The sequence below is a fragment of the Thunnus maccoyii genome, chromosome 12 (genome assembly GCF_910596095.1).
Source record: "Thunnus maccoyii chromosome 12, fThuMac1.1, whole genome shotgun sequence".
NCBI classification, from domain to species: Eukaryota; Metazoa; Chordata; class Actinopteri; order Scombriformes; family Scombridae; genus Thunnus; species Thunnus maccoyii.
Genome location: NC_056544.1, coordinates 26,112,381 through 26,139,121, shown reverse-complemented (window position 1 = coordinate 26,139,121; position 26,741 = coordinate 26,112,381). Strand labels below are relative to the sequence as shown.

General features: G+C 39.2%; 2 protein-coding genes across 4 annotated transcripts in view; both read left to right on the top strand.

The window, feature by feature from the left end:
* Nucleotides 1-18,318, top strand: part of LOC121908564 (neuropilin-1a-like) — an 87,257-nt gene extending 68,939 nt beyond the window's left edge. For all 3 annotated transcript variants that reach the window (XM_042428688.1, XM_042428689.1, XM_042428690.1), the window contains 8 exons: nt 1,178-1,322; nt 6,356-6,538; nt 7,247-7,291; nt 10,723-10,860; nt 12,248-12,552; nt 13,605-13,701; nt 13,933-13,977; nt 14,856-18,318. In XM_042428688.1, coding sequence (XP_042284622.1) covers nt 1,178-1,322; nt 6,356-6,538; nt 7,247-7,291; nt 10,723-10,860; nt 12,248-12,552; nt 13,605-13,701; nt 13,933-13,977; nt 14,856-15,130 — 1,233 coding nt within the window. In that variant the 3' untranslated portion in view covers nt 15,131-18,318. The remainder of the gene's footprint in view (nt 1-1,177; nt 1,323-6,355; nt 6,539-7,246; nt 7,292-10,722; nt 10,861-12,247; nt 12,553-13,604; nt 13,702-13,932; nt 13,978-14,855) is intronic.
* Nucleotides 18,319-21,437: 3,119 nt separating this feature from the next.
* LOC121908668 (integrin beta-1-like) overlaps nt 21,438-26,741 on the top strand; it is a 31,495-nt gene continuing 26,191 nt past the window's right edge. The window contains exon 1 of the mRNA XM_042428882.1: nt 21,438-22,390. The gene's annotated coding sequence lies outside the window, so the exon portion shown is untranslated. The remainder of the gene's footprint in view (nt 22,391-26,741) is intronic.

Genomic DNA, 26,741 nt, shown 5'->3' with positions numbered 1-26,741 from the left:
ACATGCACACGGTCACATCATCACTGCATCTATAATGCCAGACAGATGCTTTTGATGAATCAGACAAGAGGAAACCTCAGCAGTTCAGACAGCAGGGTTGCTTTTGGGTTTCGGTGTCCCACTACTTGGCTCCCAGTGTGACAGTAAGCATTTTCATCTGTGCTGCTTCCATGTTGGAAATATGAAAGGATTGCCTCTGGTTCTGGTTTCCTGGCTTTTGGTTTTTGTTTCCTCCTTTCATTTTGTTTCAGCTTCTTATCAAACTGACCGATGTTTGATCAGAAGCAGACTTGGATTCAAACAGTACATGTTATTGTTTGTCTTGTTCTGCACCAGATGGATGTGCTTTACCACCACAATGAGCGGTGGAGAGTTAGAACAATAGCGGGGAAGATCCAGGGGCTGATACAACTGAAACAATTTTGATGATCAAATACTCTTCTGAGTTATTTTTTAAGCAAAAAGGGTAATAATTCACTTGCTCCAGCTTCTCAGCTGTGAACATTTTCTGGTTTTCTTCGTCTTCTACAACAGTAAACTTTTGGAGAAATCAAAACATTTAAAGAAGTGGACTCAAACTCTTTTTCTGCACTTGCTGACATTTAATTTTAATTGAGTGAATAGTTGATAAATAATGAAAATAATGGATTACAACTCTAGATAGAATAGTCAGATTTGTCCATTTGTCACTTACCTAATGACACTGATCTGATTTGTCCTGATAAAGCAGACTTTCCTTAAATCCTGAGAGAAGTTATCCAATTTCAAGGTCTAAGAATTCATTATGCTGTGTATAATATAGCCTACAATTACATTTAAGGAGCTTACCGATCCCTCCTCTGATAGACTTTTCCAGTCTTACGTTCATTTAATTTGCCAAACTAGTCTCTCTAACCTACACTAGAAAGGTATTTGAACTTGCTTTGATGACATTTGCAGGCATCCTGTCAACTCCATTTGTCTTGTTCTCTGAGTTAAAATTAACACAAAGGATGTTTTGCTATTGCACCAGATTAGATCAGACAAGTATTTTGCAACTTAATGGCCTCTCATTAAATCTCATCCTCAAAATCCACAGACCATTCAGTTAATTGAACTTTTTATAATAGAATTATCGCTCATGTTGAGGATTTTAACTGGTGAACTCTTCCCCCTCCCCTCTTCTCTCCTCCTTTAGGTATTCATCGGGAATCAGAACCATGACACCCCGGAGCTCAGGTCCATGGGTAGGTTACTGAGCCGCTTCGTCAGGATCTACCCAGAGAGAGCCACCACCGAGGGCCTGGGCCTCCGACTAGAACTGCTGGGCTGTGAACTGGACGGTGAGTGTCTGAGCTGACTTAAATGTACTTAAGGCTTAAAATGACTCAAAATTACTGCAAGCGTCTGCAATATTCACATCAATATCTTCTGATATGACTTAAAGTGAATATAAAAGCCTTGAGATACAGTACAGTGAATCCTTCCATGTATTTATTACCAGCGTCGCACAAACAATAACAAGTAGAGAAAGCATGAATTGAATCAGGTTACTCTGGAAAACTTAACTGTCATCCCCAAGGCAATTTGTCTCAGCATATTACATATTTATATTGTGATATTAAAGTGAGGTTGATATTAAGCAGAACACTCCTGTGGTTTCTGGCTTTTGCAGAGTTGTTCTTGGTTGAGATTAACGCTCAGCTTTCACAAGACATAAAAAAAAAAAAAAAAAAATCAAACACAGGCAGCAGAATTACAGTAGGCGACACTACCCTGCAGATACAGTAGTCGAGTGACTCAGAGACAGACTGCTGTTCAGGAAGAAGGCAGTTACTGCAGCTGCATATGAGGCCGGTCGGTCTCAGTTTCTTAGCTGGCTAAGAAGTCAAGAGAACAGCACAGTAGTAGACATTTGTGTGCCATGTGTCATTTCTCGTCATATTCTGATTGGTATGTTTGTAGATGTGGGTCATAGCAGCTTAAATTTCTGACACTATCAGTATTTTGCTGCAGGTTGTCTTTGATTGCCAAAGCTCCCAGTTGGTCGTTGGTGGACATGTCTCACAGTGAGATCTAGGACCAGTGTCGTTTTGGAATCCAAAGATTTTACCAAACCAGTACAGCATGAGACCAGACACAGTCCAGAACCAGTATACTAACTAGTCATTCTGAAACACAGTCACCTGTTAAAACCACACAACCATATTAAAGTGATAACACGCGCTGCAGATGTGATGAAACCAGATGTATCATGACTACATACTTCAGACTGCCAGTCCGCCATTCGTTTTAGGCTTCCAACTACAACATCTCTCACCAACAAAACATTCGGTACTCTCTCAAGTGGATAAATTTGAAAACTCAGGTCTTGCATAGACAGAGAAAACAGTACTTTTCAATATGATTTAGATATGATCAGCAGGTCATTGTCATGTGATCCATTTTTGCTGCTTTGCTCTCCTTTCTTTGTAAAACAGTATTTTTGTAAAGATCGGCTTCCCAGCTTTACCGTGCTTCACAAAAGCAGCTATTCTAGCGCGTTAACATCCCAGATACTTTGTCTATTTCTTCTGTCTGTACTGTCTTGTGTGTGCTGCAGACATGAAATGATGTGACACTATGTGGATGACATTTGTTGCCTGCATCCTTACTTACTTGTTGTTTCATAAAAATACCAAAAAAGTGCTGAAGAAAAAACATTCAACGTGCAAACAGTGTTTTCAGATGTTTTTGCATTAATGTGCACAGAGCCTCAGTCAGTCAGTCATTAAACAGTGAACTGCTTACACTTCAGGGTGCTTATCTACACTGTTTGGTGTAATGAGAGAGAGAGAAAGAGAGAGAGAGAGAAAAAGAGAGAGAGAGAGAGTGGAAAGAGGAGAGTGAGCAGATAAAAAGGCTGACGCATGCCATGGCAGGCTACTATCTCTATTGCAGCAGTGGTCAGAGCTGGATGGTGTGTGAGTGAGAGAGGGAGAGAGAGAGAGGAGGGTTCGACCTCACACAGTAGGTGAGGGAGGAACAGAAAAAGGGAGAAGGGAGGCTGTCTGGTGGAGTTTGAGTATCTGGTTGCCCTGTAGGGAAAAGGATAAGAATCAGCCAGAGCGGCCAAGATTGCAGAGTAGACGAAGAGAAAGAGAGAAGAGGATGAAATAAGAGCAGGGAAGGCATGAAGAGTAGTAATGGATAGAGAAGTTAAAGCAGTGTGCAAAATACAGAGGATCTCAGAGGGTTTTGGACCCTTTAATCAATACCTGAGACGCCCTGAAAACCTTAAAATCTAATTTTGGAGGAACCTCAAAAATTAAGCTAACTGTGGTTTATGTATTTATACTGTATATATTAATATTTTATGTAATATTTGATGATTCTGCATAAGCCCAGACTATGTTCAGTAACATTATGTTTTTGTTCTTTTCATCTAGTGCCAAAGTTTTTTGTTTCAGCGATATCTGCGCATGGAAACTACAATATGGTTAAGGTTGGGGAAAGATTGTGGTGATTAAAAGGCAAACATTAAAGGATGGGGTTATAATCTTTCAAGTCTGTCCTAAAGCAATAATCAGGAGCCCAAACGGACATTGAAACATGTTTTTCTTGCTGTAATCATTCCACCAGTTCATATTGATCATTAAGAGATCCCTTCATAAGGCACTTTTAATGTAAGTGATGGACAAACAATCTACAGCCCTCCTTCCATGCAGAAATGTATTTAAAAGTTTATTTGAAGCTAATATGAGGCTTATGTGGATATAATTCCTTTACTTGGCTGGATAAATATACATCTGTCCATATAAGAAATTAAAGTCATTATTAATCCAAAGGAAAAATCAATGCAATCCTTCAACAGTCCTCGTATCACTTAACAAACAAATGTTAAAAATGAATAAGTAAATAAAACCACTACTCTCACTATTTTGCACACTAAGAAAAGGAATTTTAAAATGAATAGAGGGAGACTGTGTGTGGAGAGAGGAGGTGAAAAGAAGGAGAGCAAAGGGGAAAAAAAGGAGATGGAAAGAAGGGAGGAGAGAGAGAGAGTGCGGTATTTGAAGCAGGACGTCTGCGTTTCTCCCACAGTGAACACAGTTCAAAAGAAGAGAACAAAGACAACACGCACTCTGTCACAGGAGACGAGACACAGACTGAAAGACGTTAATCAGACTTCTCGAAGCACGGACACGCACATATGTACACATGCACATGCATGAAAACCATATGTGTTCACTGGAAAAGGCATACACAGTGTAGAGCCCACACACACACTCTCAGAGACATTAGCAATCACGCCCAATTATCCAAATCGCAGCTTTCTCGTACCTTGATGCTCACTGAGGCAGTTTATCTCCTAATTAATGTACATAATGATAAAGCTTTGACCTCAAGTGCTCTTAACAGCTAAACAAGCTGATTTCATGCTGTTAAATTATCAAAAAGTATTAATACTGTTATCACCAAAGGTCTTTTTCATATAAGGTGCTAGATATGTACAATTAATTAGCAGTTCATTTGGATTTATTGAACAACTCCTACTCAACAAGTATTTCTTTTAATTAATCTAAGATCCTACACAAGAGTCTCTTCCTGTTTTCACGAAAAACATAATCAGATCCAAATTTAAGCTCACACAAACCTGAGGAGGAGAATCTAACACACGTACAAAACGCCTGCAGATCGGTTATAGCAGTTTAATCAGCTGATGCTGCTTTAAGCTTTGAATCCAATCATTCATTCTCTACTTACAGCAAAACCTTCATCCCACTCAAAACACTGCAAATACATTTCCCCTACAAAGTTTAATTACATGCAGACCATCTGTGATTTTTTTTTTTTTTTTACATACCCTACTTATGCTAATTCAAGTTCAGTTTTGCTTCATTTCCATAAAAACACATCACCAGACATGGACTGTATGGAAGAGTTTAACAAGATACAAGAGACTCTGTCGTTATTACTTTGGTCCTTGATGGGGAGTAAGAGTGCCAGCTCTCAACTTCAATCTTCAGAAAAATCGAGCAAATCGAGACACTTGAATTTCACAGGGTTGTTAATGAGAGAGTCTGGTATTCAACCTAATATATCTGTCTCTAAAGGATACACAATTCTCCTGCATGAATAAAGCAAAACCTAAAGGTCTTATTGAGTTTCTGATCTTATTACTATGCATAGATGCCTCCTGAATTAAGCAAAATTACACTTTGTTTCAGAAGCATGCATGTTCTTGTACATGTCTGCCTGTCTTTTGCCCTCTTCCTCATGCCCACTATGGGTCACAAATATAAATATACTCTATCTAATATATAGTTTCACGTTTCTTATATGGTAAATACACCCTGAAACAACTGGGTACTGTAATTTTTTAGTGCAAATTTTAAGGGCTATTTTAAGTGGTGGATTAATCCACGTTTCAAGCTGTAGCGAGCGTTTCTGGCAGCATGATGGTTTGTGTGGGACTGACTCAAAATAAACTACAGTGTGTGTTCGTGTTAATGAAGGAGCATGTCACCCAGTGCAACAGTGTGGCTCATTAATGTGTTCTGAATAACAATGGAGCTCTATGGCACAGAGGAATGAGATATATTAGGTTTTGGACACACAGGCAATACTAATGTTAATAGTAATTTATTGTTGGTTTTGGTCTTTTCTTGGGGTTTTTTGGGGGGGTTTTTTTGACAATACGAAAAATATAGAATATCAAAAGGCTTATTGATTGGCACTTTGAAGACCAAAAAGTCCCAGGAACTGAACACAGGAACTAAATTAGGAAATAAGAAGAACAAGCCATGCAACAAGCCCTGATCTCTGTTCCTTCTATTTGTTTTTTGGGGGTTTTTTTTCTTATGTTTCTGCTTCAGCACATGACTCTATTCTTCTACTTTTAGTTTGTAATTGCATTAAAACAGTCTGTAAAGAAAATGTTTGATCGGTCAGCAAGTTTTGGTACTGCAAACTCCACCCTGATAGTTCCTGGACTTTCAGAAAGTACTCCTCCCTCAGATGGGAGTTTTGGCGGGGCAGATACACTAAATTTAGACCCTTGTTCCTCCAGTTCAAAAGGGAAGTAAAGTTTCTGGGTTTTTAAAAAGATTCCTGAGCTCCTGGAAAAAATTTCTGCCTGCGTATAGAAAAAGGACACAAAAAGACTATAAAATAAGTTTGAACTGAGCCAAAACACACCTCACTGGGTGTATAGACGCACACTTTTACACACACACACACACACTCAATACCACTGTGTATATACTGTATTCTATGTCTTATAATGTTTTAACTTTCTTTATCTATCTTTATTTCCCTACGTACCCTTCATCATCAACCTTTTCTTTCTATTTTATTTACTTACACGCTGTCTTTTATCTTTCTATATATTCAGACATTACAACCGCGGCACCCCCCACCACGCCAGTCGCTTCTACATTTCCCATGACCACGTTTGGGGCGACCACCACCGCGCCAATCACCGTCCCCGGCACAACCATGACTACTGACTGCGATGAAGGACAACAGGACTGTGCTGGCGAGACTGACGCACTTGAGGACTACAACACAGAGCCGGGTAAACCACCATAACTTTCCTGTACTTTGCTCCCAACCCTTCTTCATCTCGCTTTCACTCCCCAAAGTTTCATAGTGTTTGTCAGGCGAAATAATGAAAAGTTAAATGTCAAGTAGAAAAAAACAACAAATTATGCATAAGAATAATTTATGTGAGTCAGCTTGCCTGTAGTGTTTTAAGAGGAGATTCAGAATAAAACACTTGTGAGTGCCTTTTTTCTTTTTCTTCCTGTAACTTAGTTGTGACAGAAGGAAAACATGTTGGACTTAAACCATGAAAAATTCTCCCTCATCTTCCCTCATATGGTTTAAGTTTTGACTGAATTGTGTCTTTTCCTGTTAGATTTATTTATTTTTTTGCTCTTCTTTGTAAATGTAAAAAAAGATTTAACTGCTTTATCCACATTTAAAATTCTCCTTTATCTCCTTTACTGTCATACTTCATCAAATGCATCATCACTATTCCCTGAAATGTGAAAGCTTGAACGGAAAGATTTTCTCTGAAATACGTTTTCACTCAAAAACAAAAACTGAATCCTTTGTGTTTGTAGAATTATTTTTGATTTTCTCTAAATTGATGTGCATCTGACAGGAGTTTGGTAATGATTTCAAGTAACATGAGGTGTGTTGAGTATGTGTTGGCATCTGTGTGGGTGGGACCAACACACCTCACTTTTGACCCCACTCTGACTGTACCGTCTGTCTATAGCAGGAGGCACCACAGCGGGCATTCCCATCATGGACTTACTACCAGGTGAGGATCTGCTTCCACCTTTGCAACCTCCTTCACTCGCTTATATTCTCATATTTCCTTGTTTGCTCTCGTGTCATCTGTTCCAATCATCTTTTCTCTGGTTTCTCATTTTTCATCTATCTTTCTTTTTTTTTATTTTCACATCTATTTTTTGTCACCTCTCATCTTGTTTTCGTATTTTCTTCTCGTCTCTTTTCAAATGGTTTCTTTTAAAAGTGAAGTCAAGCCGTTTCCCAGGCACATGTACAAATAAATGCACCACTGCAGGGTTGCCAGATCAGCGCATTAATTCAGCCAATAGTACCCATCATTCAGTGTCACCAACAGTACCGACTGCAGTCACAAAGAACAATGAAAGCCGACATCCATGGGAGTAAATGGCTTTTTCATCGCCCCAGTTCACAAATGAGACTCTGCATTTACTGCTTAGCCCTGACACGACTGGACTGCAGAGAGAGAGAGAGAGAGAGAGAGAGAGAGAGAGAGAGAGAGAGATGTTTGAGAAACAGGAGAGAAACACAGATGAAGAAAGATGGGGAAAAAGAAAGCAAAACAGGCAGTAAAAAGAGAGACAGAGAAGCAGAAATAAAGATTAATTTGCTCCTGGAGGCATTTGCAATATTGGTAATGTTGTGTCTGAGGGGTGGATGTTTGGGTGTAAAAAGTCCGTCTGATTTTTGACATTTGAGACTGAGGTTTGCATCCCGTCTCCTGCTAACGTCAGCGTTGGTTTGTAATCATGACCATGATCTTTCTCTAACCTTTAAGATCCCCTCCAGCCATGTTTTAGGACATAAAAAAACCCTCTTCATGTAACGATAATTTGTATCTGACATGTTTTTCGCAAAATTCTTGAAATTACATCTACTCCTTCTCCCTCATTGAAAAATCCAAAATCTGTGAATATGCAAATATTGTTAGAATTTAGATCAGAAAAAATTAATACTCAGTTAATACCCACTTATTAGATTTGCATGAAGCTTTGAACCAAATACTCATGATCTGCAGTGAATGGAGTTGTCATCTAATGTCATACAGCCAAACTGTCCCCACCCTCTTCATGCATTGTGTAGAAACCATTTATGTCTGTACAAAATTTTATGCCAATCCATCAAGTAGAGAGATGTTTCACTGGATAAGCGAAAAACTTGACATGCGGGTGGTATATGAAAAGTTAGGGGGATCACCAAAGTAATGGGATTCATCCCTCAGGGCCACAAATGTCTCTAAAAAGTTTCATGGCAATCCATCCCGTAATTGTTGAAATATTTCAGTCAGGACCAAAGACTGATATTGCCATCTACAGAACCGTGCCGCCAGCATGGCTGAAAAAAAAATCAGTTGGTGAGCCTGCATTCACTGCAGCTTTCAAAGCCAAATGGAGTAGTTTGTTTTGGTCACCTAGCTGTTTTTCTGCTTGAACATCTTTGCACCCTGACACTGTTTATCATCCCTTGTGAATACACCGAATTCAATACATTTGGAGTAGACTACCAGCCCAAGAAGGGGAGGGATGAATAGGCAGAAAGGTAGAAAAATAGTAGCAGTGACAGAGAGACAAAGAAAGAAAGAAAGGGTGAGTTGGCAAGGGGAATGAATAGAGATGAGACAGAGAAAAGGGGAGGGTGAGAAGAATGAAGAGACAGGCGAAAGGAGAAAGAAGGAGGGAAGCAAAAAAATAGAGACAAGGTAAAAGAACGGAGAGAGGTATAGTGAGAGCTGGAGAGAGAGAATAAAGGCCTCTTGGGTCTCAATTAGCTGAGCCAAAGCATCACATGAAGACAGCTTGGGGTTGGGGGGGTTACCAGCTTCATGGTCATCTCTGCATCCTATTAGCCTCTCAGAAACAAAATGTCCAGTGTTCTGAGATTTCTGGATTCATTTGGATGCTGTGGTGAACCACTGCCGCCAGTCAAATGCTGGCACAGGGAGGAGAACAGGGCAGAAGATGTAGTTTTTTTTCTTCTGTTAGGGGTTTTTTTTTTTTGGAGGGGGCCACATCCGCATGTTGGTGGCATCACGCCCTTCTCTGTGGAAGGTCTCTCCATTCCTTTCTGTCTCTCTCTCTCTCTTGATGTCCTGATCCCAAACATATGTACGAGTTGGCGCTGTTTTCTATCAGTGGTGACGTCTTAGTTCCTGTGTTTTAGTGAGGCTGTGGAGCAAAATGCCCTGCAGCGCTGCACTGGGTGTACAATCACAACTGTCTCTCTGTTTTTCTCACCCCATTCCATCTGCACAAGGCTTTTGTTTGGTGCGACATGCTTTCCACAAGCTACACAATTTATACTGAGTGTACAATACAGCATGAACAGCTTTCTAATATTGATGTTACAAGACTTACAGTTCCTTCTTCAGGCTGTCTCCACTCCCCCATTCCAACTGAAGCAGATTAGTCTGTGAAAACAGTGGGTTAGTTATCATCTTTTTAAACCTTTTAAAACTCTATTAAGCTGGAATTATGCTCCTCTGCAAAAACATGTAAACAAGACGTTGGTAAATGGGTTACAGAGGCTCTCAGAGGAGCTGACCCCCCACCTCCCAAATCTCAACAAGCTAACTGGTTGATCTAATACCTGTCGGGAAGCAAGTTAAAAAAAAAAAGAAGAAAAAAATGTGATTATGTAACAAGTTGTATGTACAAGTTTCTTTAAAAGTGGCGCAAATGTCTACGAAATACGCCGTGCATGTTGGCCCTATAGTGGTGTTCAGACCAACGTTAGTGCAGTGCAGTGAGAGTGCCAACATAGGGGGCTTCAGGAAAACAACGGAGGGTCATCCAGCAAAAAAGTTGAACCTGGTTCATATTTCACGGAAATGACAACGTCATCTGTCAAGGTGCAGAGTTGGCCAATCATCTACATGCAAGTGCACATTCCTGGTCGAGTACTTTGTAACATCAACGCTGTTTTTCTGCTGTTTACCTCAAGATCATTGTGACAAAAGACAAAATATTACATTTTGGTGTCTGATGAGCATTTAAACACATTAAACTGTAGCCCTAACTCAGCTTCCTGGATTGTATTTCATTGTCTCACCGGTATCTCTGATAACACCACCAACCTTGCTTTGTTTTAACGCAGGGCTGTTTTCAGTCTGAATGCAACATACGTGTAGCCCATTGAAGCATGTAAAAAAATGCTGTATGTAGTTGCTTTATCTTACGTGGAAATAAGAAACATATTTGACTGTATTTGCGGGTGGGAAGCCAGTGAGGGATCATGTTTTTAATGCTGCACTAGCTGTGCCGAAGAAGGCGGTAGGATCTTGTATGGAACATGACGATCTGCATGACAAAGCTCTTTGCCTTCGGGTGAAAAAAAGCCGCTAGTGACAATTAATCAATAACTGATTAATTGTTCCTGGCAATTTGTCAATTAAAAAGTTTTTGATTCCAATTTCTTACGACTGTTGTTTTCTCTTTAATGCAGCGTTTGTGTGGTTTGCCTGTAACTTCGACTCCTCGTCGTTCTGCGGCTGGACCGGAGAGACCGATACGGGGGCTACGTGGCTCATCCAGATCAACGGGGCTCCTGCCGTCCACAGAGGACCAGACCTGGACCACACAGGTAACAGATGTGTGTTCACCTTCGTGTTCAAGAGTTTGTTTTGAACCAGCACCACTCAACAGATGCTTTGTAACAGCACTTTGTGGCTCTCAATGTTACTATGCAGCTGTTGAAAGCCTGTCTAAACCTCTTTTGGTGGAAGTTGGAATATGTTTAGACAAAGCTTTGAATAACACACTGCAGGGAATTCAACAACCTTTCTGTTTTAAAAAATGAGGAAAAGATGCTTACGATGCAAAAAAATAAAATAAAAAATTCCCATCAGACACTTTATTCCTGCTCTGAGGGACAATCCAGTGAGTTTGTGCAAGTTAAACAAGCCTGATCTGTGGTGTCACGCTCATGTAGACGCTGGAGCCGCTCAATTGGATATGCATTTTGAGACAGACCAAAGACAAGAGCAGAAATTTCCATAAGTTGGTCCATATTGATGAGAACTTGGTGACATTCATTCAGACTGAGCTGGTTACCAATGTAAATCTTTTTTTGACTGAAATACATCCTCGGATAATTAGATGCCCCTTCCTGACAAAAATTTTGTCAGGTAATATATATAAAATATAGGAAGTTTCAAGTCAGAGTTCAAACTAAACTTCAATACTTTTTCCTGGCACTGATAAAGCAAGAACAACAGGAGCCAGCATTGCAAAGACATGCAACAAAACAGAGCTCTACTCACAACTTACTGTGAATACTGTGCTGTATATTCAGCACTGAATAGAACAGAACACACTTTGCAGAAAATATTTTTGAAATGAATGGATGGCCTTCAAACATTTGACTTTTTAGAAAGAAAAAAAGTAGCGCTCGCATTCATCAGTATGCTTCAGCTCTCTGGCCTTCTCTACATTCATACATCCTGTGATGAATGTTTTCATAGAGACAGCAGCAGCAGCAGCTCTAAAATGAATGATTTCATGACTTAACCACATCACAAGTAAAAAAAAAATGAATCCTGAAGCATGCTAATATTGAGTCGTTCACGCAAAACCTTGTAAGGTCCTTGAATTTGATGTTTAAGTGTGTGTGGGAAGAGGGAAGATGGTGAAACAGTTCAAAGTGCATATATCACTATAGGTTTTAATATTAAGTATTCAATTGAATATAATAAAAGGAATGTATAATGAACCCCTGAGAGTTTTGAAAACCATTCATTGTCATAATAGAGCCTGATATAAAGCAGAATAAGGCTTGTGTTCATTGAGAATCCACAGAAAATTGGATTGCTGAGTGTCTATTTACCTCTCTCTAAGTCCTATTTTGAAAATATAGTAAAATAGGATTTCAAAGAGGTAAAATATCTGAAATGATGTGTTTACATACCATCAGGAGCCCTTTATCCCGCTACACAGTCACTTCTTACCTTGTCTTATGCTGTCCTCTGCAGGAAGACCAGGGAACTTCATCTACATGCAACTGAGTGACACAGACACACTAAGTAAAACCGGTGAAGGCGAGGACCAAGAGGAGAAAGTGGCGAGATTGGCCAGCCCGCTTGTCACAGAGCCGGACGCTGACCTGTGCATGTCCTTCTGGTATCACATGTTCGGCGAACACGCCGGAGCGCTTCACATCAAGCAGAGGAAGGAGGTGGTGGAAGGGGAGCAGATCCTGTGGACGGTCAGCGGTCATCAGGGCAGCCGGTGGAGGGAGGGACGAGTGTTACTGCCGCGCTCGAGTATCCCCTATCAGGTAATACAGAGTCCTGGCAATAACACTCTAAAAAAGGGCTTATCACGTAACTGCAGCACTGTGGCTTTGAATCTATTCTGTGACAAATATAATAGCGGTGAAATAATGTTTTTAAAGCAGTTCCTTTCATTTTGGTTGCGAACTTATATTGCTAAAAGTAATTTGCTGCTTACGACAATTGAGGTAACCAGCATCTGTAAAACCCCTACATGCATAAAAGAAAAAGAAAAACCAGGAAATCATAATGTCTGTTTCCTCAGGCTGCTCCAAGTTTCCTCCCACAGTCTAAAATCATGCAGGTTAGATGGAACTGGAAAACCAGAAATTCATATTTGCTTTGTAATACACCGGTGACCTGCCTTGGGTGTTCCTTTCCTCTTGCACAATGCATGCTTGGATATTCTCCAGCCTGCTTCACCCTGAACAGATTAGCTTGTGTAGAAAACTGATGAATGGATATAAATCCTCACCTATTTTTTTATCAGGTCATGTCCGATGCAAGTTTAGCTTCACTTCCCATAGCTTAGTTTTCCCTCCCAGTTGAAACAAAAAAGTATGAATAATGTTTTCAGGTAAAGAAGCAGAGTTGTGCATATCAATAATAAACAATAAAACAGGGGTTCCCAACCTTTTTTGGCCTACTATGTCTACTCATAACCATCTCCACAGTTCCTGTATGTCTGTACATCGTGAGCAGTTCAGACAAAAAGTATTTTCTTGCATTGTCTCATTTTAATACATTTTTGAAGCCTGAAGAGGTAAGCTAGTAGCTAGTAAGCTACTAGTAAGCTAGTAGACGAAATGTATTTTCATGGTAACCCTTCAGGCTGGGAACCACTGATGTAAAAGTGGGTTTATTATTGTAATTTAAAGAAAATATGCCTTTAAATTACAGTTTTGGTTGGCTGGTTGATTCTATTCTATTTATCTTAAAACAGAAACCACATCATTGAGTACCAATGACTTTAAGATGACTTAATTGAGCTATGAATAATTATAAAGCTCCGATTTAAATGAATTCATTTGACTGACTGTGTGTTTTTTATTTGCAGGTGGTGGTGGAAGGTGTTGCAGACAGACGTAGCACAGGCCACATAGCTGTGGACAACATCCAGATCATCGATGGAATCAACATTGAAGACTGCAAGGGTGAGTCATTTATTGTCAGATGTCATTTAAGACAATTTTTTACAGTTGTAACAAAGACATCCAATCCACTAATGTGCTGGCGAACAAATAAAATGTCAGGGTTCATTGTTCTATATGTTAATGTTCTATAAATGTTCTTTGCTATGTTAAACTTTCCTTATCTTTCTGTTAAGTTCAGTTCTGTGCTGTTTAGTCACTGTCACTAATGAAAGGTGTTTTTCCTTCCTCCAGATCCAGAAGCTTCTACATCTCCGCCCACTGAGATCTTCATCCTACGTACGTTTCTTGCTGATTCCCGTTTTGTCATGATAGTGTCAATATTTGAATTTTGATAGAACATTATCAGTATCAGCAGCCACTTGAGCAACAACATTCAACATTTTTTTTATCTTCCTTTACACAATGAAAGTGGTGTGTGTTGCAAAAGCCAAACAAGTTTTTTTCTTATTACAACACATATAATTAACACCAGAATACAAATCAAAGGGTCACACTTGTAATAGCTTTCTACAGGCTTATTTCTCTCTTGCAAACTATGCAAAAGTTGACCTGTCTGCTTCACACATATTTCTGTTTTCATTCTGAACAGCTTAGGAAAATGTGTGTGTTACTCATCTGATACAACATGATAACCTGCTCAGAACCAATTAAGAAAGATTTAACTACATTCTCTCTTCCCAGCTGATGAAAATGCATCTAGTGGCATCTTTTTCTTCACATTGAAGCAAATGCAAATTTAACATTACTGCTGGTCATATTTGCCAATACAATAAGTTTTACCATTGATTTTCTACCTCTCAGTCAACCACTGGTTTCCATTCGTTTAACTGTTCATTTCAGCTTGTACAGGCTTGAAACATTTATTCATTTTTCTGTAAAAGTTATATCATCATTCATGCTAAGGCAGGATGAGGGTGTGTGTTGAAAACTTCAAGGAAGATCTGACATTCATGATTTAAGAGTCTGCTGCCAAAATGAAATGAAAAATATTCACATCCAGCAGACAAACAACATGTCAACGAGGGATAAGCTGAATTTGGTCATTTTTCATAAAGCCTGTCCTTTTGCAGTTAATGGTCCAGAACATGCAACATCACCAGTACGATCTTTCAAGCCTGCAATTAAAATTTGTCATGTTTCTCTCCTTCTTGCAGCAATGGACTCCCTCTCACAGGAGACTAGCGAGCTCGGGGGTCCAGGCAACATGCTGAAGACCCTGGACCCCATCCTCATCACCATCATCGCCATGTCCGCGCTGGGCGTCTTCCTGGGCGCCATCTGCGGCGTCGTGCTCTACTGCGCTTGCTCACAGGGCAGCATGACGGACAGGAACTTATCTGCCCTGGAAAACTATAACTTTGAGCTGGTGGACGGCGTGAAGCTAAAGAAGGACAAGATGAACGGACAGACTAACTACTCAGAGGCGTGAGGGGCAAAGAGGGACGGAGCTGCGATGCTCCGCTTAGGACATGAGATGCAGTCAATCAAGCGGGAGGAAACATGGGGCTGAAGCCACCAATGGGACAGCAGAGTGGGCTGACAGTGAGCCGATGTAATTTTTTTCTCAGGAGCGGCAGTGGAAAGGACTGACCTGCAGGGGGCACTGTGTATAAAGAATCTGTACAGCAAAAAAAAAAAAAAGAAGAAAACTAAGGATTCTATTTGTTTTTTGGCGTGCTTTGTTGATTTCATGTAATCACATGCTGGTGTTGAGACCAATTCAGATGAAAGTATTTGTTTGTGTACTTTTATGGAAAGCTAAGTTTTTTGTTTTTGTTCTGTTCTTGTTGTTTTTTCTTGTCTTTTTCTCCAGATGTCATTGTTTCACACAGAGAGAGAGCAGAGATTGTGAAATTTGCTGTTCTGATATCTGGCTCTTTAACTTGGCCATGATAGTGTGTGTGTGTGTGTGTGTGTCCCTGTGAGGGAGTGTACATGTGTCACATTCATATACATCTGCATTTAAGGTGTGTGTGTGTGTGTGTGTTTGTGTGTGTGTGTGTGTGTGTGTGTGTGTGAAGCGGGCACCATCCCGTCAACCTGTGTCTAGTTCCGACAGTGCCTTTTTTTTCCTCCAATTTTTCTGTTGCCTTGTTTTTTCGGCTGGTTGTTTTTCTCATCGGCTGGCGTTTCATCCGGGGCTCCTACATAAAACCTGGAAACGTCCAGAAAATGAATTTCAAGCTTTCTGATTAGTGATTATATTTTGGATTTGCAGTATAAATGTATGACTTAACATTTTAGTGACATAGTCTTCTGTCAAATATCACATTTGTCTGGAAAGCTTTGGAAAAAAATTAAGGAATCTCAAAATGTAAAATGTTGTAGGAGCCCTGCAAGTCTTGTTTTCATGGCACATGACACATCCAACATATTGTACATAGGTTTTAATATATTTGAGCGCCCTTTTCTATAGAAAAAGACACCAGTGCCGCAGTATCCTTTCTATGTTGGAATCAAGCTCACCATAATCCTAAAATTCAGAAAGTGTACAGAAAATATTTTAACAGACGGAGGCACAAACTTGTCATTTGTGTTTCTTTTGCAAATGTGATCTGGTTGCCATTTTGTGAATCTTGTTGTCGTTTGGTTTCTGTTTGTGTTCTGGGAAAAAGGATGGTTTTTGTGTCGATGGAGACGGCTTTGAGATTACGGAGAAACGCCTCGTGGGAAGTGATGTTTTCGTACAGGGTAAAACGGACAGCCTCAGCACCCGCTAAGATGCTGACAGCATGTCACGGATGGATCCGTCTGGCACAGAAAATGACTGGTAAACCTTTAACCTAAAGTGTGGCCGGCGGGTTCAAGAGAGCCAAGACCTCAAGTATCTCTTTTCTGATCCATCAGCCGGTGGAGTGTGCGAGATCCTGAATGTTAATGCTGACTGTCCTGGCTGAAAACCAAGAATTACTGTTTGCCGTGACAATGCTGTACTTTCTGGCAGTGTATTTGTAATGTTGACTATCAGAAGAAAAATCTTTGAAGGATCTTTAAAGGAGTAAGATGATGTTTAGCGAATTAAGACTCAGAACTGCAGCAACGCTAATTAAACACACATATTTCACTGTCCTCCTCCCTTGAGCTAAATTGGCTTGTAATTAACACACACATTTGAAGTTTCAAAGACAAGTTCACTAGTGAATCAGAAGAGAGCAAAGATCCAACAGACATGCGAAGTAAAACTAATATAGGGTTCATTATTCTCACTTTTATTTAAAAAGAATCTGGGTGTCAGTGTGTTCATTTTGATTAGTAAGACTGGGTGAAAATTGGATTTAGAAAATGTTATTTGCAGTACCAGCACTCTGAGTTGTTTTTTTTCTGTGCAATTCTGCCACATAATCAGCACCTCATTTGCATTGTATCCCCATTTTACTCATTACTCTGTATTTGCAGTAGCATTTTCTAGCTTATCAGCTTTGCAAACTGGCCTTATTTGTAAACCATTGTGATCAGGAAACTCAACAACTTTGGGATCTATGAGGATCAGTTTTAAAATGATCGGCTCCTCTTAAAGAAAAACTGAAAATGTTGAGCCTCGTGCTAATAATACTGCTTTGTTGTGTTTTATCTTTTGTAGCTAAATGTGTTGTGATACTGGTCGCTTGTTCATAGCACTGTTTAAAAAAAAAAAAAGAAAAGTCAGTTTAGGTGGGAGGATTGAGTCTTGGGAAGCCAGAAATCTCACCGGTCACTAACTCATCAATATCAATTAACAATCTATCATCTCCGACAGATGTTTTATGTTCAGTCTGTGACATTAAACAGGGCAATTCCTACGTTATGGTTTTTCAAATTTACAGATTATTCATTTACAAAGATTAAAAAGCCATTAAAACAGGTACAGCATGATTGATGATGATTATTATGTTTGTCTTAGTGTCTGTACACTGCACTGTGGAATTTAAATCTGCCATTTTTTTATGTAGCATTACGTGGCATCTCGTGAGTTCAAAATGTGAAGAGAAAGCGTCGAGACAGCGGTCGATTTAGCGTCAATTCTCTGTTTTGTCTTTTAAAGTGAGACGTTTAGAGAAATTGTAAAGGAAATCCACAACTGAGCAAACGTTTCTTATCAAATGAAGGTGCTCTGACTGTTGAGAAGTTCACTATTAGCATCTTTGTTTTCTCAGTAACATATCAACTGCATTCGTTTACAGTTAAAGAACCAGACAAGACAATGGCTCATCAAAATGTAACTTCAGTCCGACTTTACAGACAAGAATGTGTGTTTCTGACGTTTCAGCAGACGTTGATAAAGCTCCTTCCCCTTTAAACAAGAAAGGATGCTGCAGCACTAGACGTGAAAACAATGTTGCACTGAAATATTTAAAAAATCTATGTGTTTATGATGTTGATTTATGAAAAGAGAGAGAAGGAAGGAAGGAGAGGACAGTGTTATTGTTGATTCTTTTTAACACAGTTTCAGATGACAATGTTATAATTCTGAAATGTACAATTTACAGAGATGTTTTTCATTCTTGAAAAAGCTTATATGCGTCTCTTTGAAACGTAACAATTTTATTTACTTGGTATAATATCACCTTGTGTTTTTGTACTGTCACTGATGTACGTGCCATTGTTTTATTTGTTTTGTTTTTTCTTTGTATGACAAGATTTGTTTTTGTTTTTTTTATTTTCAATACTGCTTCTGTAATTTTGCTGTCTCAGATCCAGAAAAAAAAACAACAAGAAATGAAATATGGAAGTAAAAAAATGGAAAAGCAGTGAGGCCTTAAGTGACTAAAAGTATTGTTTGTACTTTGACTTTCTGGTCAGCAACCATCATCCGTCTCTGTTGTCTCAGACTGATCATTGACTATTACATTCCAAAGAATTGGATCAAATAAATGTTTTAATTAAAAACTGCTCTAGTGTTTGTTTTCTTTTTCTTTTAGACAGAATGGCTTTTAAAGGGTTGATTCATCCAAATTACAAAAAAAAAACAAACATTGTCTTGCTTATCTCTAGTGCAGATAGCTTTGGTCTGATTTGCCCAGGTTTTCCTTGGAACTACTTTGTAAAGATCAGGGCTGCAGCTAACGATTGTTTTCATTATCAGTTCATTGTTTTGTCTATAAAATGACAGAAAATTACGGAAAAATGGCTGTAATGATTTCTTACAGCCCAAGGCGACGTCTTCAAATATCTTGTTTTGTCTGATCAACAGTCCAAAATCCAAAGATATTCAGTTTATTATCATGTATGACACAAAAAAAGTCTAAAATCCTCACATTTGAGAGGCTGCAACCAGAAAAGCTCTGTCATTTTTCCTTTAAAAATTATTTAAACAATTAATTGATTATGAAGCTACAGCCAAGAAACACTTAGCTCAGCTTAGCTTAGTGGAGAAACAGATGACTTGACTGTCCAAATATTAATCTTGTTTGTTAAATCCATTCAATAAACCAACATGAAGTTGTGGTTTTACAGGCGAGTTTATGTGCTGAATTATTTCTTGGTGAATTTTGTTATCTTTCTTATTTGTTACTAAGCTACTTCACCATTACACTAAAACTATGAGATTAAAAATAGTTAAACTTCTAAATAAAGTTAAAGATGAATTGACTTTCATATGATGTGAATGGAAATTACGTTCCTGGCATGTGTCGTATCATGCTTTGACCACAGAGTGGCTCTATTGTCCCTCGAAACATTTACGCATAGCTGCAGTATGTGCCTGGGACTAAAACTAAATGCATTACTTTTCTCATAAAACTGTCTGCCTCAGCTCTGTGAATATGTTTTATGAGATACATTAGATGGTTTCGCCCCCGCTCAGCTCAGCTCAGTCTGATCTCATGTGAAAATTAGTTTTGCGGCTGTGGTTTAGATGAGGTTTCATACCCACATTGGCGCCACAGTACCACCTCCCCATATCCTGGTAGTTTCAGTTTCGCTTGTTTACCTTCTCATGGTTGCAAAGGATTGTGCAGTTATGCTTTAGGCGGCAGTGACTTATTGTCAGTGCAGCAGGCATGTTTCTCAGTCTGACTCCACAACTTCATGAGAGAATGCTGTAAAGTGAGAGAGGCTAATACTTGTGGTTTTGATCATTTAGATCATGAGATATGTGGCCTTATGTGGCCTTAACTGCAAACACAACATTGTAAATGCATGCTAAACATAGAAAACAATATGGTTTCTCCAACCAATCACCTCTGCTGCCCCTGGACTCTTCACAACACCAGCTATTAATTGAATATATCAGGGCTTTTTCTCATTATGCATAATCAGTTTTAAATTTTGAGAAACACTAGCACTAATTACTCCACTGGCAACAAGGCTGGATTATCAACTGGTTGGTATAACGCTTTACTTTAAGTTCCCCTATTTAGCATTTAGAAGCAGTACATTAACAGTTAATACATTGTTGTAACGCACTATAATGTAGTTTTAAGCAGATATAACTATTTATTAATGTATTTGTCAACAAATAACCCGTCTGGACATCCATAACTGGAAGCTGGTGTATAAACAGATAATGAATGACAGTTATAATAATATAAAATATGTCGTTATAGGATAATTGTTGACACATAGTGTACATTTAAAATACACTTTAAAAAGTATTTAAATATATAAATTAATGTTTAAATGTGCATATACTGCTTAGAAATGCTAAATAAAAGTGTTAGTCGCAAATTTGTACCACTAAAGTAAACTATCAACAGACAAGATGGGTCACACACAGTCTTGTAGAGGGTTTCTGTGCTACAACTAACTTACATGGTAAATATTCCTAAATAAGCTTATAACTAAAACATAACATAACATACGATTGGAGATAAATTAGATGACAGACAAGCACTATAGCCACCAGTTCAAGTCCAGACTGATTCAGAATACCTTTAAAGAGAAAAGCAGCAAATACTTTCCCCCACCTCACCATTTCCTTATGATGTGTGCTTGGGCCAAACAACAATTTTCAATGGGTTGTGGGTGCGTTTGGGTTTTTCCCAGATATAAATGTGTGTGAAAGCGATATCGAAAAAGAGCACAAAGGCAGTAGCAAAACTCTCTCTGGATGGATTATCAGAAGTATGTGGCTGGATGAGTGTGTGGTGAAGTAAAGATGTGAAACGGGAATGGCAACTTCATGTGTCATTTGGCCAGCTGAAGGCATCAGCTGTTACATTCTCATCATGATTAGAGAAGCTGAATGTGGGAAGCTGAGTGTGAACTCTTAGTTCCCTCACTGCTTCACTGTAAAACAGAGAAGTGACGTTTTATGTATATATACATATATTAAACATCACTTCTCTGTGACTTATATAGGCCTATATATAAACATAAAATGTCACTTCTCTGTTTTACAGTGAAGCAGTGAGGTTTCAGAAACATTTAAAAACACCAGAAGTTATGACATGTGAAATGAAGAGGAAATATTTAAGATTCTGCACTATTTCTAGGTCAGCAATCTAATTTCAGCAAATTTGTGGCATTAAAGATTGAAGATGACATTAGGTGGATTTGATCTGCTCATCAGAGGCTTGTTTAAGTAATTCAACTTGCAACCAGTGATCACCTGTTATAAATATGGCTTTGACTCGAGTTTCCAGAAGATCATTGCTTACTGTAAGCCCCTTTCACACATGCATCCCTGAAATGTTCAGGAACATTTCCTGCATGGAGTCATGTGTGAACGGGATCAGGAATGGATGGGCGGGGCTTGGTTTTGGCCTTTCTGTTTTCAACATGGCGGCCGCGTGATAACGTTTCTCATATTACGGCTAAACAGTACAGTGAAAACATTTGAGGCGAGAAATATGCAATGTAGTAATATAATCTTCATTCTTATGTTTAGGTTTTTTGCGGCTGGCATCCATAAGTGTTGCATTACCACCATCTGCTGGACTATTCCTCGCCCCATCTATTCCGGCATTGCCATGGCATGTGTGAAAAGGCGCAAGACGGAAATGTTCCTGAATGTAGCTGCATGTGTGAATAGTGACAATCACTTGCAGTGCCTGAAAGGTTATGCCAGTAATTTACTGGGAACTATGTGCAAAAAAGGCTTAAGTAACATTGGGATAATAGGAAACATGGCATCAGATGAGTAACTTTATTTTAATACTTTAACTACATGTTGCTGCTAATATTTATGCACTTTTACTTAAGTGGGGTTTTCCATGCTGTACTTTTATAAAGACTCTGAATATTATTTTCACTTGTATGTGTAGGCGTGTAGGTGTGTAGGTGTGTGTTTGGGTGCGAATAAGGTCTGTTCACCACATCCGAGGTTAGGACAGGTTCACAGCTCTCCGGTGTGTTTGTTCCTTTGCCCTGTTCGTGCCGCACACTTCCTGTGTAGGCGGGGACTAACTTAGAAGAAGAGGAGGTTTGTGGGAGTAAGGCATAAAAAAACCACTTACCAGCAGCACCAAAGCCGCAGCTGTAACGTGTTCGGGCGAGTCGGGGACTCCTCGTCCCTTATCTGATTTGTAATAAAGCCTCTGTTAATAAAGTTTAAGGTCAAAGATAGCCCAAGCCGCGTTTTAACTGGAAACGTTACGTGGGTGGCACGCTGAAGCCGTGCGGTTTATTAGCTAAAACAAAGCGGACCCTCAGACCAGTCTTAGCTAGCAGTCTTCGCTTCAGTAACGGTCTTAGTTCGTTAAAAGAGGACACTTTTCGGAGGCAAATGTCAGTCTGAATCAACGGAACAACATTAAATCATCAGTATAAGGTGAGTGTTGTTGTTTTTTTAACATACATTTGTCACGTTTAACCGGTCTGCCATGTTTAGGGCGACTGAATACACAATGTAAACGACAAAAGGGGAGAAGGAAGGAATGCTTGTCTTCAGGGGAAAAACTTTGGGTGTGGATTAACGTTAACTAACGGTCGCAAGACAGTTTCATTTGTTTTACTCATAGAGCGTATTGTGCGGTTTTCTAGAAACTTGACATGTGAAAATGTTGGTTTATTTTCAGTCTACACCTCAAGTCTGTCTCTCAATATATTTTAATTTGGGCTTTGTACAGAAAGTAGGCCACTGAGCCGCTTCATGACCAAAGAGGGCAGTAGGGGTGGTTAAAATTGTGTGATTCATTACTGGTAAAACAGTTAGTCATCATGTTGACCCTCAGTCTGAAGGCAAAACTAATGTGGAGACTTTTACAGACCTTACTTGTTAAAAGCTTGGGGGACATATATAATATTTAAACAGACACACATCTTTCTGTGGCTTTCAATTGTGATTTTGTGGTGACTTTTCTTCCTAACAGTGCTTTTGTTATCTACTTTAGCATAAATAGTATACTCCTGTAGTCCTACATCCCTAAATGACACATTTACAGACATACTAGTCAGTAATTAATGCTGCAGGATTTATTTGGAATATCTTTTAACATATAAATGGCTAGCTGCTTCATTTTCTGAAGTTTTACTGTCATATGTTTCTCTTTCAAGATAATTTCTGTATTTTCCTTTTAGTGAAAAGCTTTTAAATTGTGGAGACATGTTGAATAGTGCATCAACTTAGCTAGACAGGAAAATGAGCACTTTGTTGGTGTCCACAGGGTTGCTTTTTTAAACTCTGAATTGGTTAAAATAATGAGTAATGGTTTCAAAATTGGTTTGGATTTCTTTCTCTCCCTTCCTGGAAAGTGAAGATTGTATTTCCAAGCATTTGGATCCATTTGTCCAACCAGACTTTTGTCAAAAAGTCTTAGCAGCTGTCTTTAACATTAGCGGTTGTAATTGTAGTACATTCAATTTATAACATAATACTTTTTTACTAAAACAAACAAGAAGAACAAAACCAAATTACATCCGTTTGTAAACCAAAACATTCAAGCACAGTTCGACTTGTAAAGAATATCCCACAGCTGGACCCCAGACCGGTCGAACTCTGTTACGTGCCACATAAACTGTGGTTGAGGATACAGAAAGACTAAGACGCCTTTAGAGCAGCAAGGCCAGATTGGTTAACCAGAATCTACAGTCTCTTGTTCAGCCGTGCTCACGTTGATTCACGACTGTTGACTGTGCAGTATGTATGTTAGACAAGATTGGTCTTGCCTGCCTCATTCACTTCCAGTAAAGGAATTATAGCCTGAGGGGGTGTTTTTTTTCTTTTCCCCCTTCTCCATAGTGAATCTCAGGCAGAAGCTTGAGTTAAAGTAGTAATATGTGCCCACCAACTTCTTGCTGCAAGACCTACTTTAGTGACATGGGAATAAAATGCCTTGGTTTAATTACTAGCCTGGTTTGGCTTATAGACAGCATCGTAATGACATAGCAACGGTGCCGTATCGAGGTGTGAACACATATGTCTTTGATCTGGTACAGAGTGTACAGATCACATGGATGCAGATAATATATACCAGGCTTGGTAATTGTAGACATGAGAGGAGAACATGTCTGAGGACTGGAGCTGGCTCCCCTGTAGATCACTGAGTCACTTCCCTTAGTTACATTGTTGTGACATATAAACACAGTGAGCAGTGCTCGGGTAGGAGTCAGGAGTGTCCAGGGCGGTAGGAAGGGTCATTCGGCATTACTCAACACCAAGCCTTTAACCTTACTTGTCAGATATGAGTCATGGATGACGGGCTGTTCAGCGACTGCCAGACAGGGATTATGTTTGAAGATATATGATCCTGAGTCAATCATTGTCCCTGTGTGTCTCCATCCCTTATATCAAAGCGGGACGTTGTAATAATAAAATGTGGGAAGTTCCTCGCAGCAGGATAGTGTGGAACTACTTGAGAAGAAGTGGCAGGAAGCATGAGATGCATGAAAACACACAGATTTAGGAACAGAATATAGCCGGTGTTGGGTTTTGCTCTTCAGGAAAGGTCCTATTTACAAATAAGTTCAGTTGTTAGGAATGAAGAATCAGGCTGTGAAATTTTCATGAAAATGTCCAGGACTGCATCAAACAACTATTTTTGTTCCTGATTATTCTGTTGATTATTTTAGATATTAATCGATTAGTCGTTTGGTTCATAAAATGTCAGAAAATAGTAAAAAAAATCGCTGTTTCCCAAAGCCCAAGGTGATGTCATCAAATGTGTTTTTTCCTGACCAACAGTCCACAACCCAAAGAAATTTATTTGACTATATAGAGGACTAAATAAACCAGAAAATATTCACATTTGAGAAGCTGGAATTTGGACATTTTTTATAATTTTTTTTTTTTTTTTTTAAGGATATGGCTGTAAGGAAAACGGCACTATATATGTTCCATAATGCTGTCCTGTTTACAGAACTTCACTAGCTTCCTGTGCTGCATATCATAACCTCTTGACTTTGTACTGAAGCTGTTTGAAATATTTACATTGTCTGGGTCATAGTCTGATCAATATGACGAGTATGAATATACATCTGATGCACGAGATGTGCATTCCTGCGCGTGTGCAGTGGCGTCTGCCTTACCCAGAACAACCGTCCAGAGACTGAAAACGTGATCGCTGTTATTAGTCTTTGGAGCCGTTTCTAAACAAACTAATGTGCCCAAACTTTCCGCAATGATGTCATCCAGTACCGCAGTGGCTCCCTGACATGTTTTTAATAGTTTGTGGAGAACAACAGTGGTCCACAGTACAGTGGAATAAGATATATCCAGCTTTGGACACACACACAATACTTGTAAGTAGGATCAGTTCATTGTTGGTTTGGATCTGCACATGTAATAAAATATAGAAAGTCACCAGCCATATCCCCGAAGAGAGACCAGAGTACAAGAAAACATGCATGAAAATGACAAAAAAGATGGAAAACAAGAGATTTATGAATCAGAATATCAAAATAAATGACTTAAAATCTGTTTTTGATTCAGTTACATAGAAAAGACACGGTAAAATAAATAATTTAAAACAACCAAAGTGAGCAGGAGATCTAATTCCAAAGCCCTTTGTCATTTATAGGGTGCATACTGATGAAATCCAGCTTCAGTGAGTTCTGACTCAATGCAAACAAACCAGTCTTACAGTTTTAGAAAGCAAGCAGAGGGGAAGGTCTCATTTTCAGGGCCAAGACTGTCATCAAACTCAGTCAACATCTAACTGACCGAGTGAACTCTGGGTTCAAGTTAGCGAGAAATGGAAATTTCAGTTAGGTACTTTTTCCACAGTATGGTATGGCGCTCGTTAAGATGGAATGCGTTATCTCATCTCTCCGACGAGGGTGGGGAGTTTGAGATCCTCTCCTTATGACAGATAAACCCCTAACAGGGCCAGTTTCCTCTGCAAGGGTAAAAAAAATATTACAGCAGTCATGATTTAACTCTTATCGGAATCAGTTCGCTGTATCTGCTGAGTCCGTAACATAGATAAGAGTTTGATTTGTTTGATTTGAACATGGATCTCAGACTTTAACACATGTGTTAAACGTATGTATGCATGTGTATGTCAGAATTATGACATAAGTCAACTTAAGTTCTTGCTTTGCTTTTTGTCACTGAAAGGTTTGGGCTATGTGGTTTTGATACTGTCACTCTTTTTTTTTTTTTTTTTTTTTTTTTTTTAAGCCTATTGTTAGTATCGAAACTAGGGATGTGACCGTTAGACGGTTAACCACAGAATATTTTCGACAGGGTATACATGTCGGTCTATAGGTTAATTTGCATGCACACTCCACTAACAGCTGAACTACGTGTTCACAACATCTATTCTTTTTAAGTGGATTAAGTACTGATGTAAAACCAACTTCTACACAGAGTGTTGCACTGTGGGTTGTTTGTAGCATTAATGTTGCTAGGTTAGCGAGTGTCTTTAAGTCTGTTTATAGTGGTAGGTGTTTTTCTGCCACAGAGGAAATTCATGATGAGTGAAAACAAGTCCAAAGCGTCGTCCCACATCTCCACTGCAGAAACAGAATATGTCAAGCTGCCTAATACAACTGACATAGATGATTGGGGGGGGGGGGGGGGGGGGGGTCCTCGTCTTATAATCAGGGTTGCCTTGTATACGTATTATTATTCATATTCGTAGCTTGAGTCTGAGTACATTATGCCATTGAGAGCTACTGTGACTTAACACATTGAAAAACACTATTAGGAGAAGAAGGATGAGCTAAAAGTCAAGCTAAGC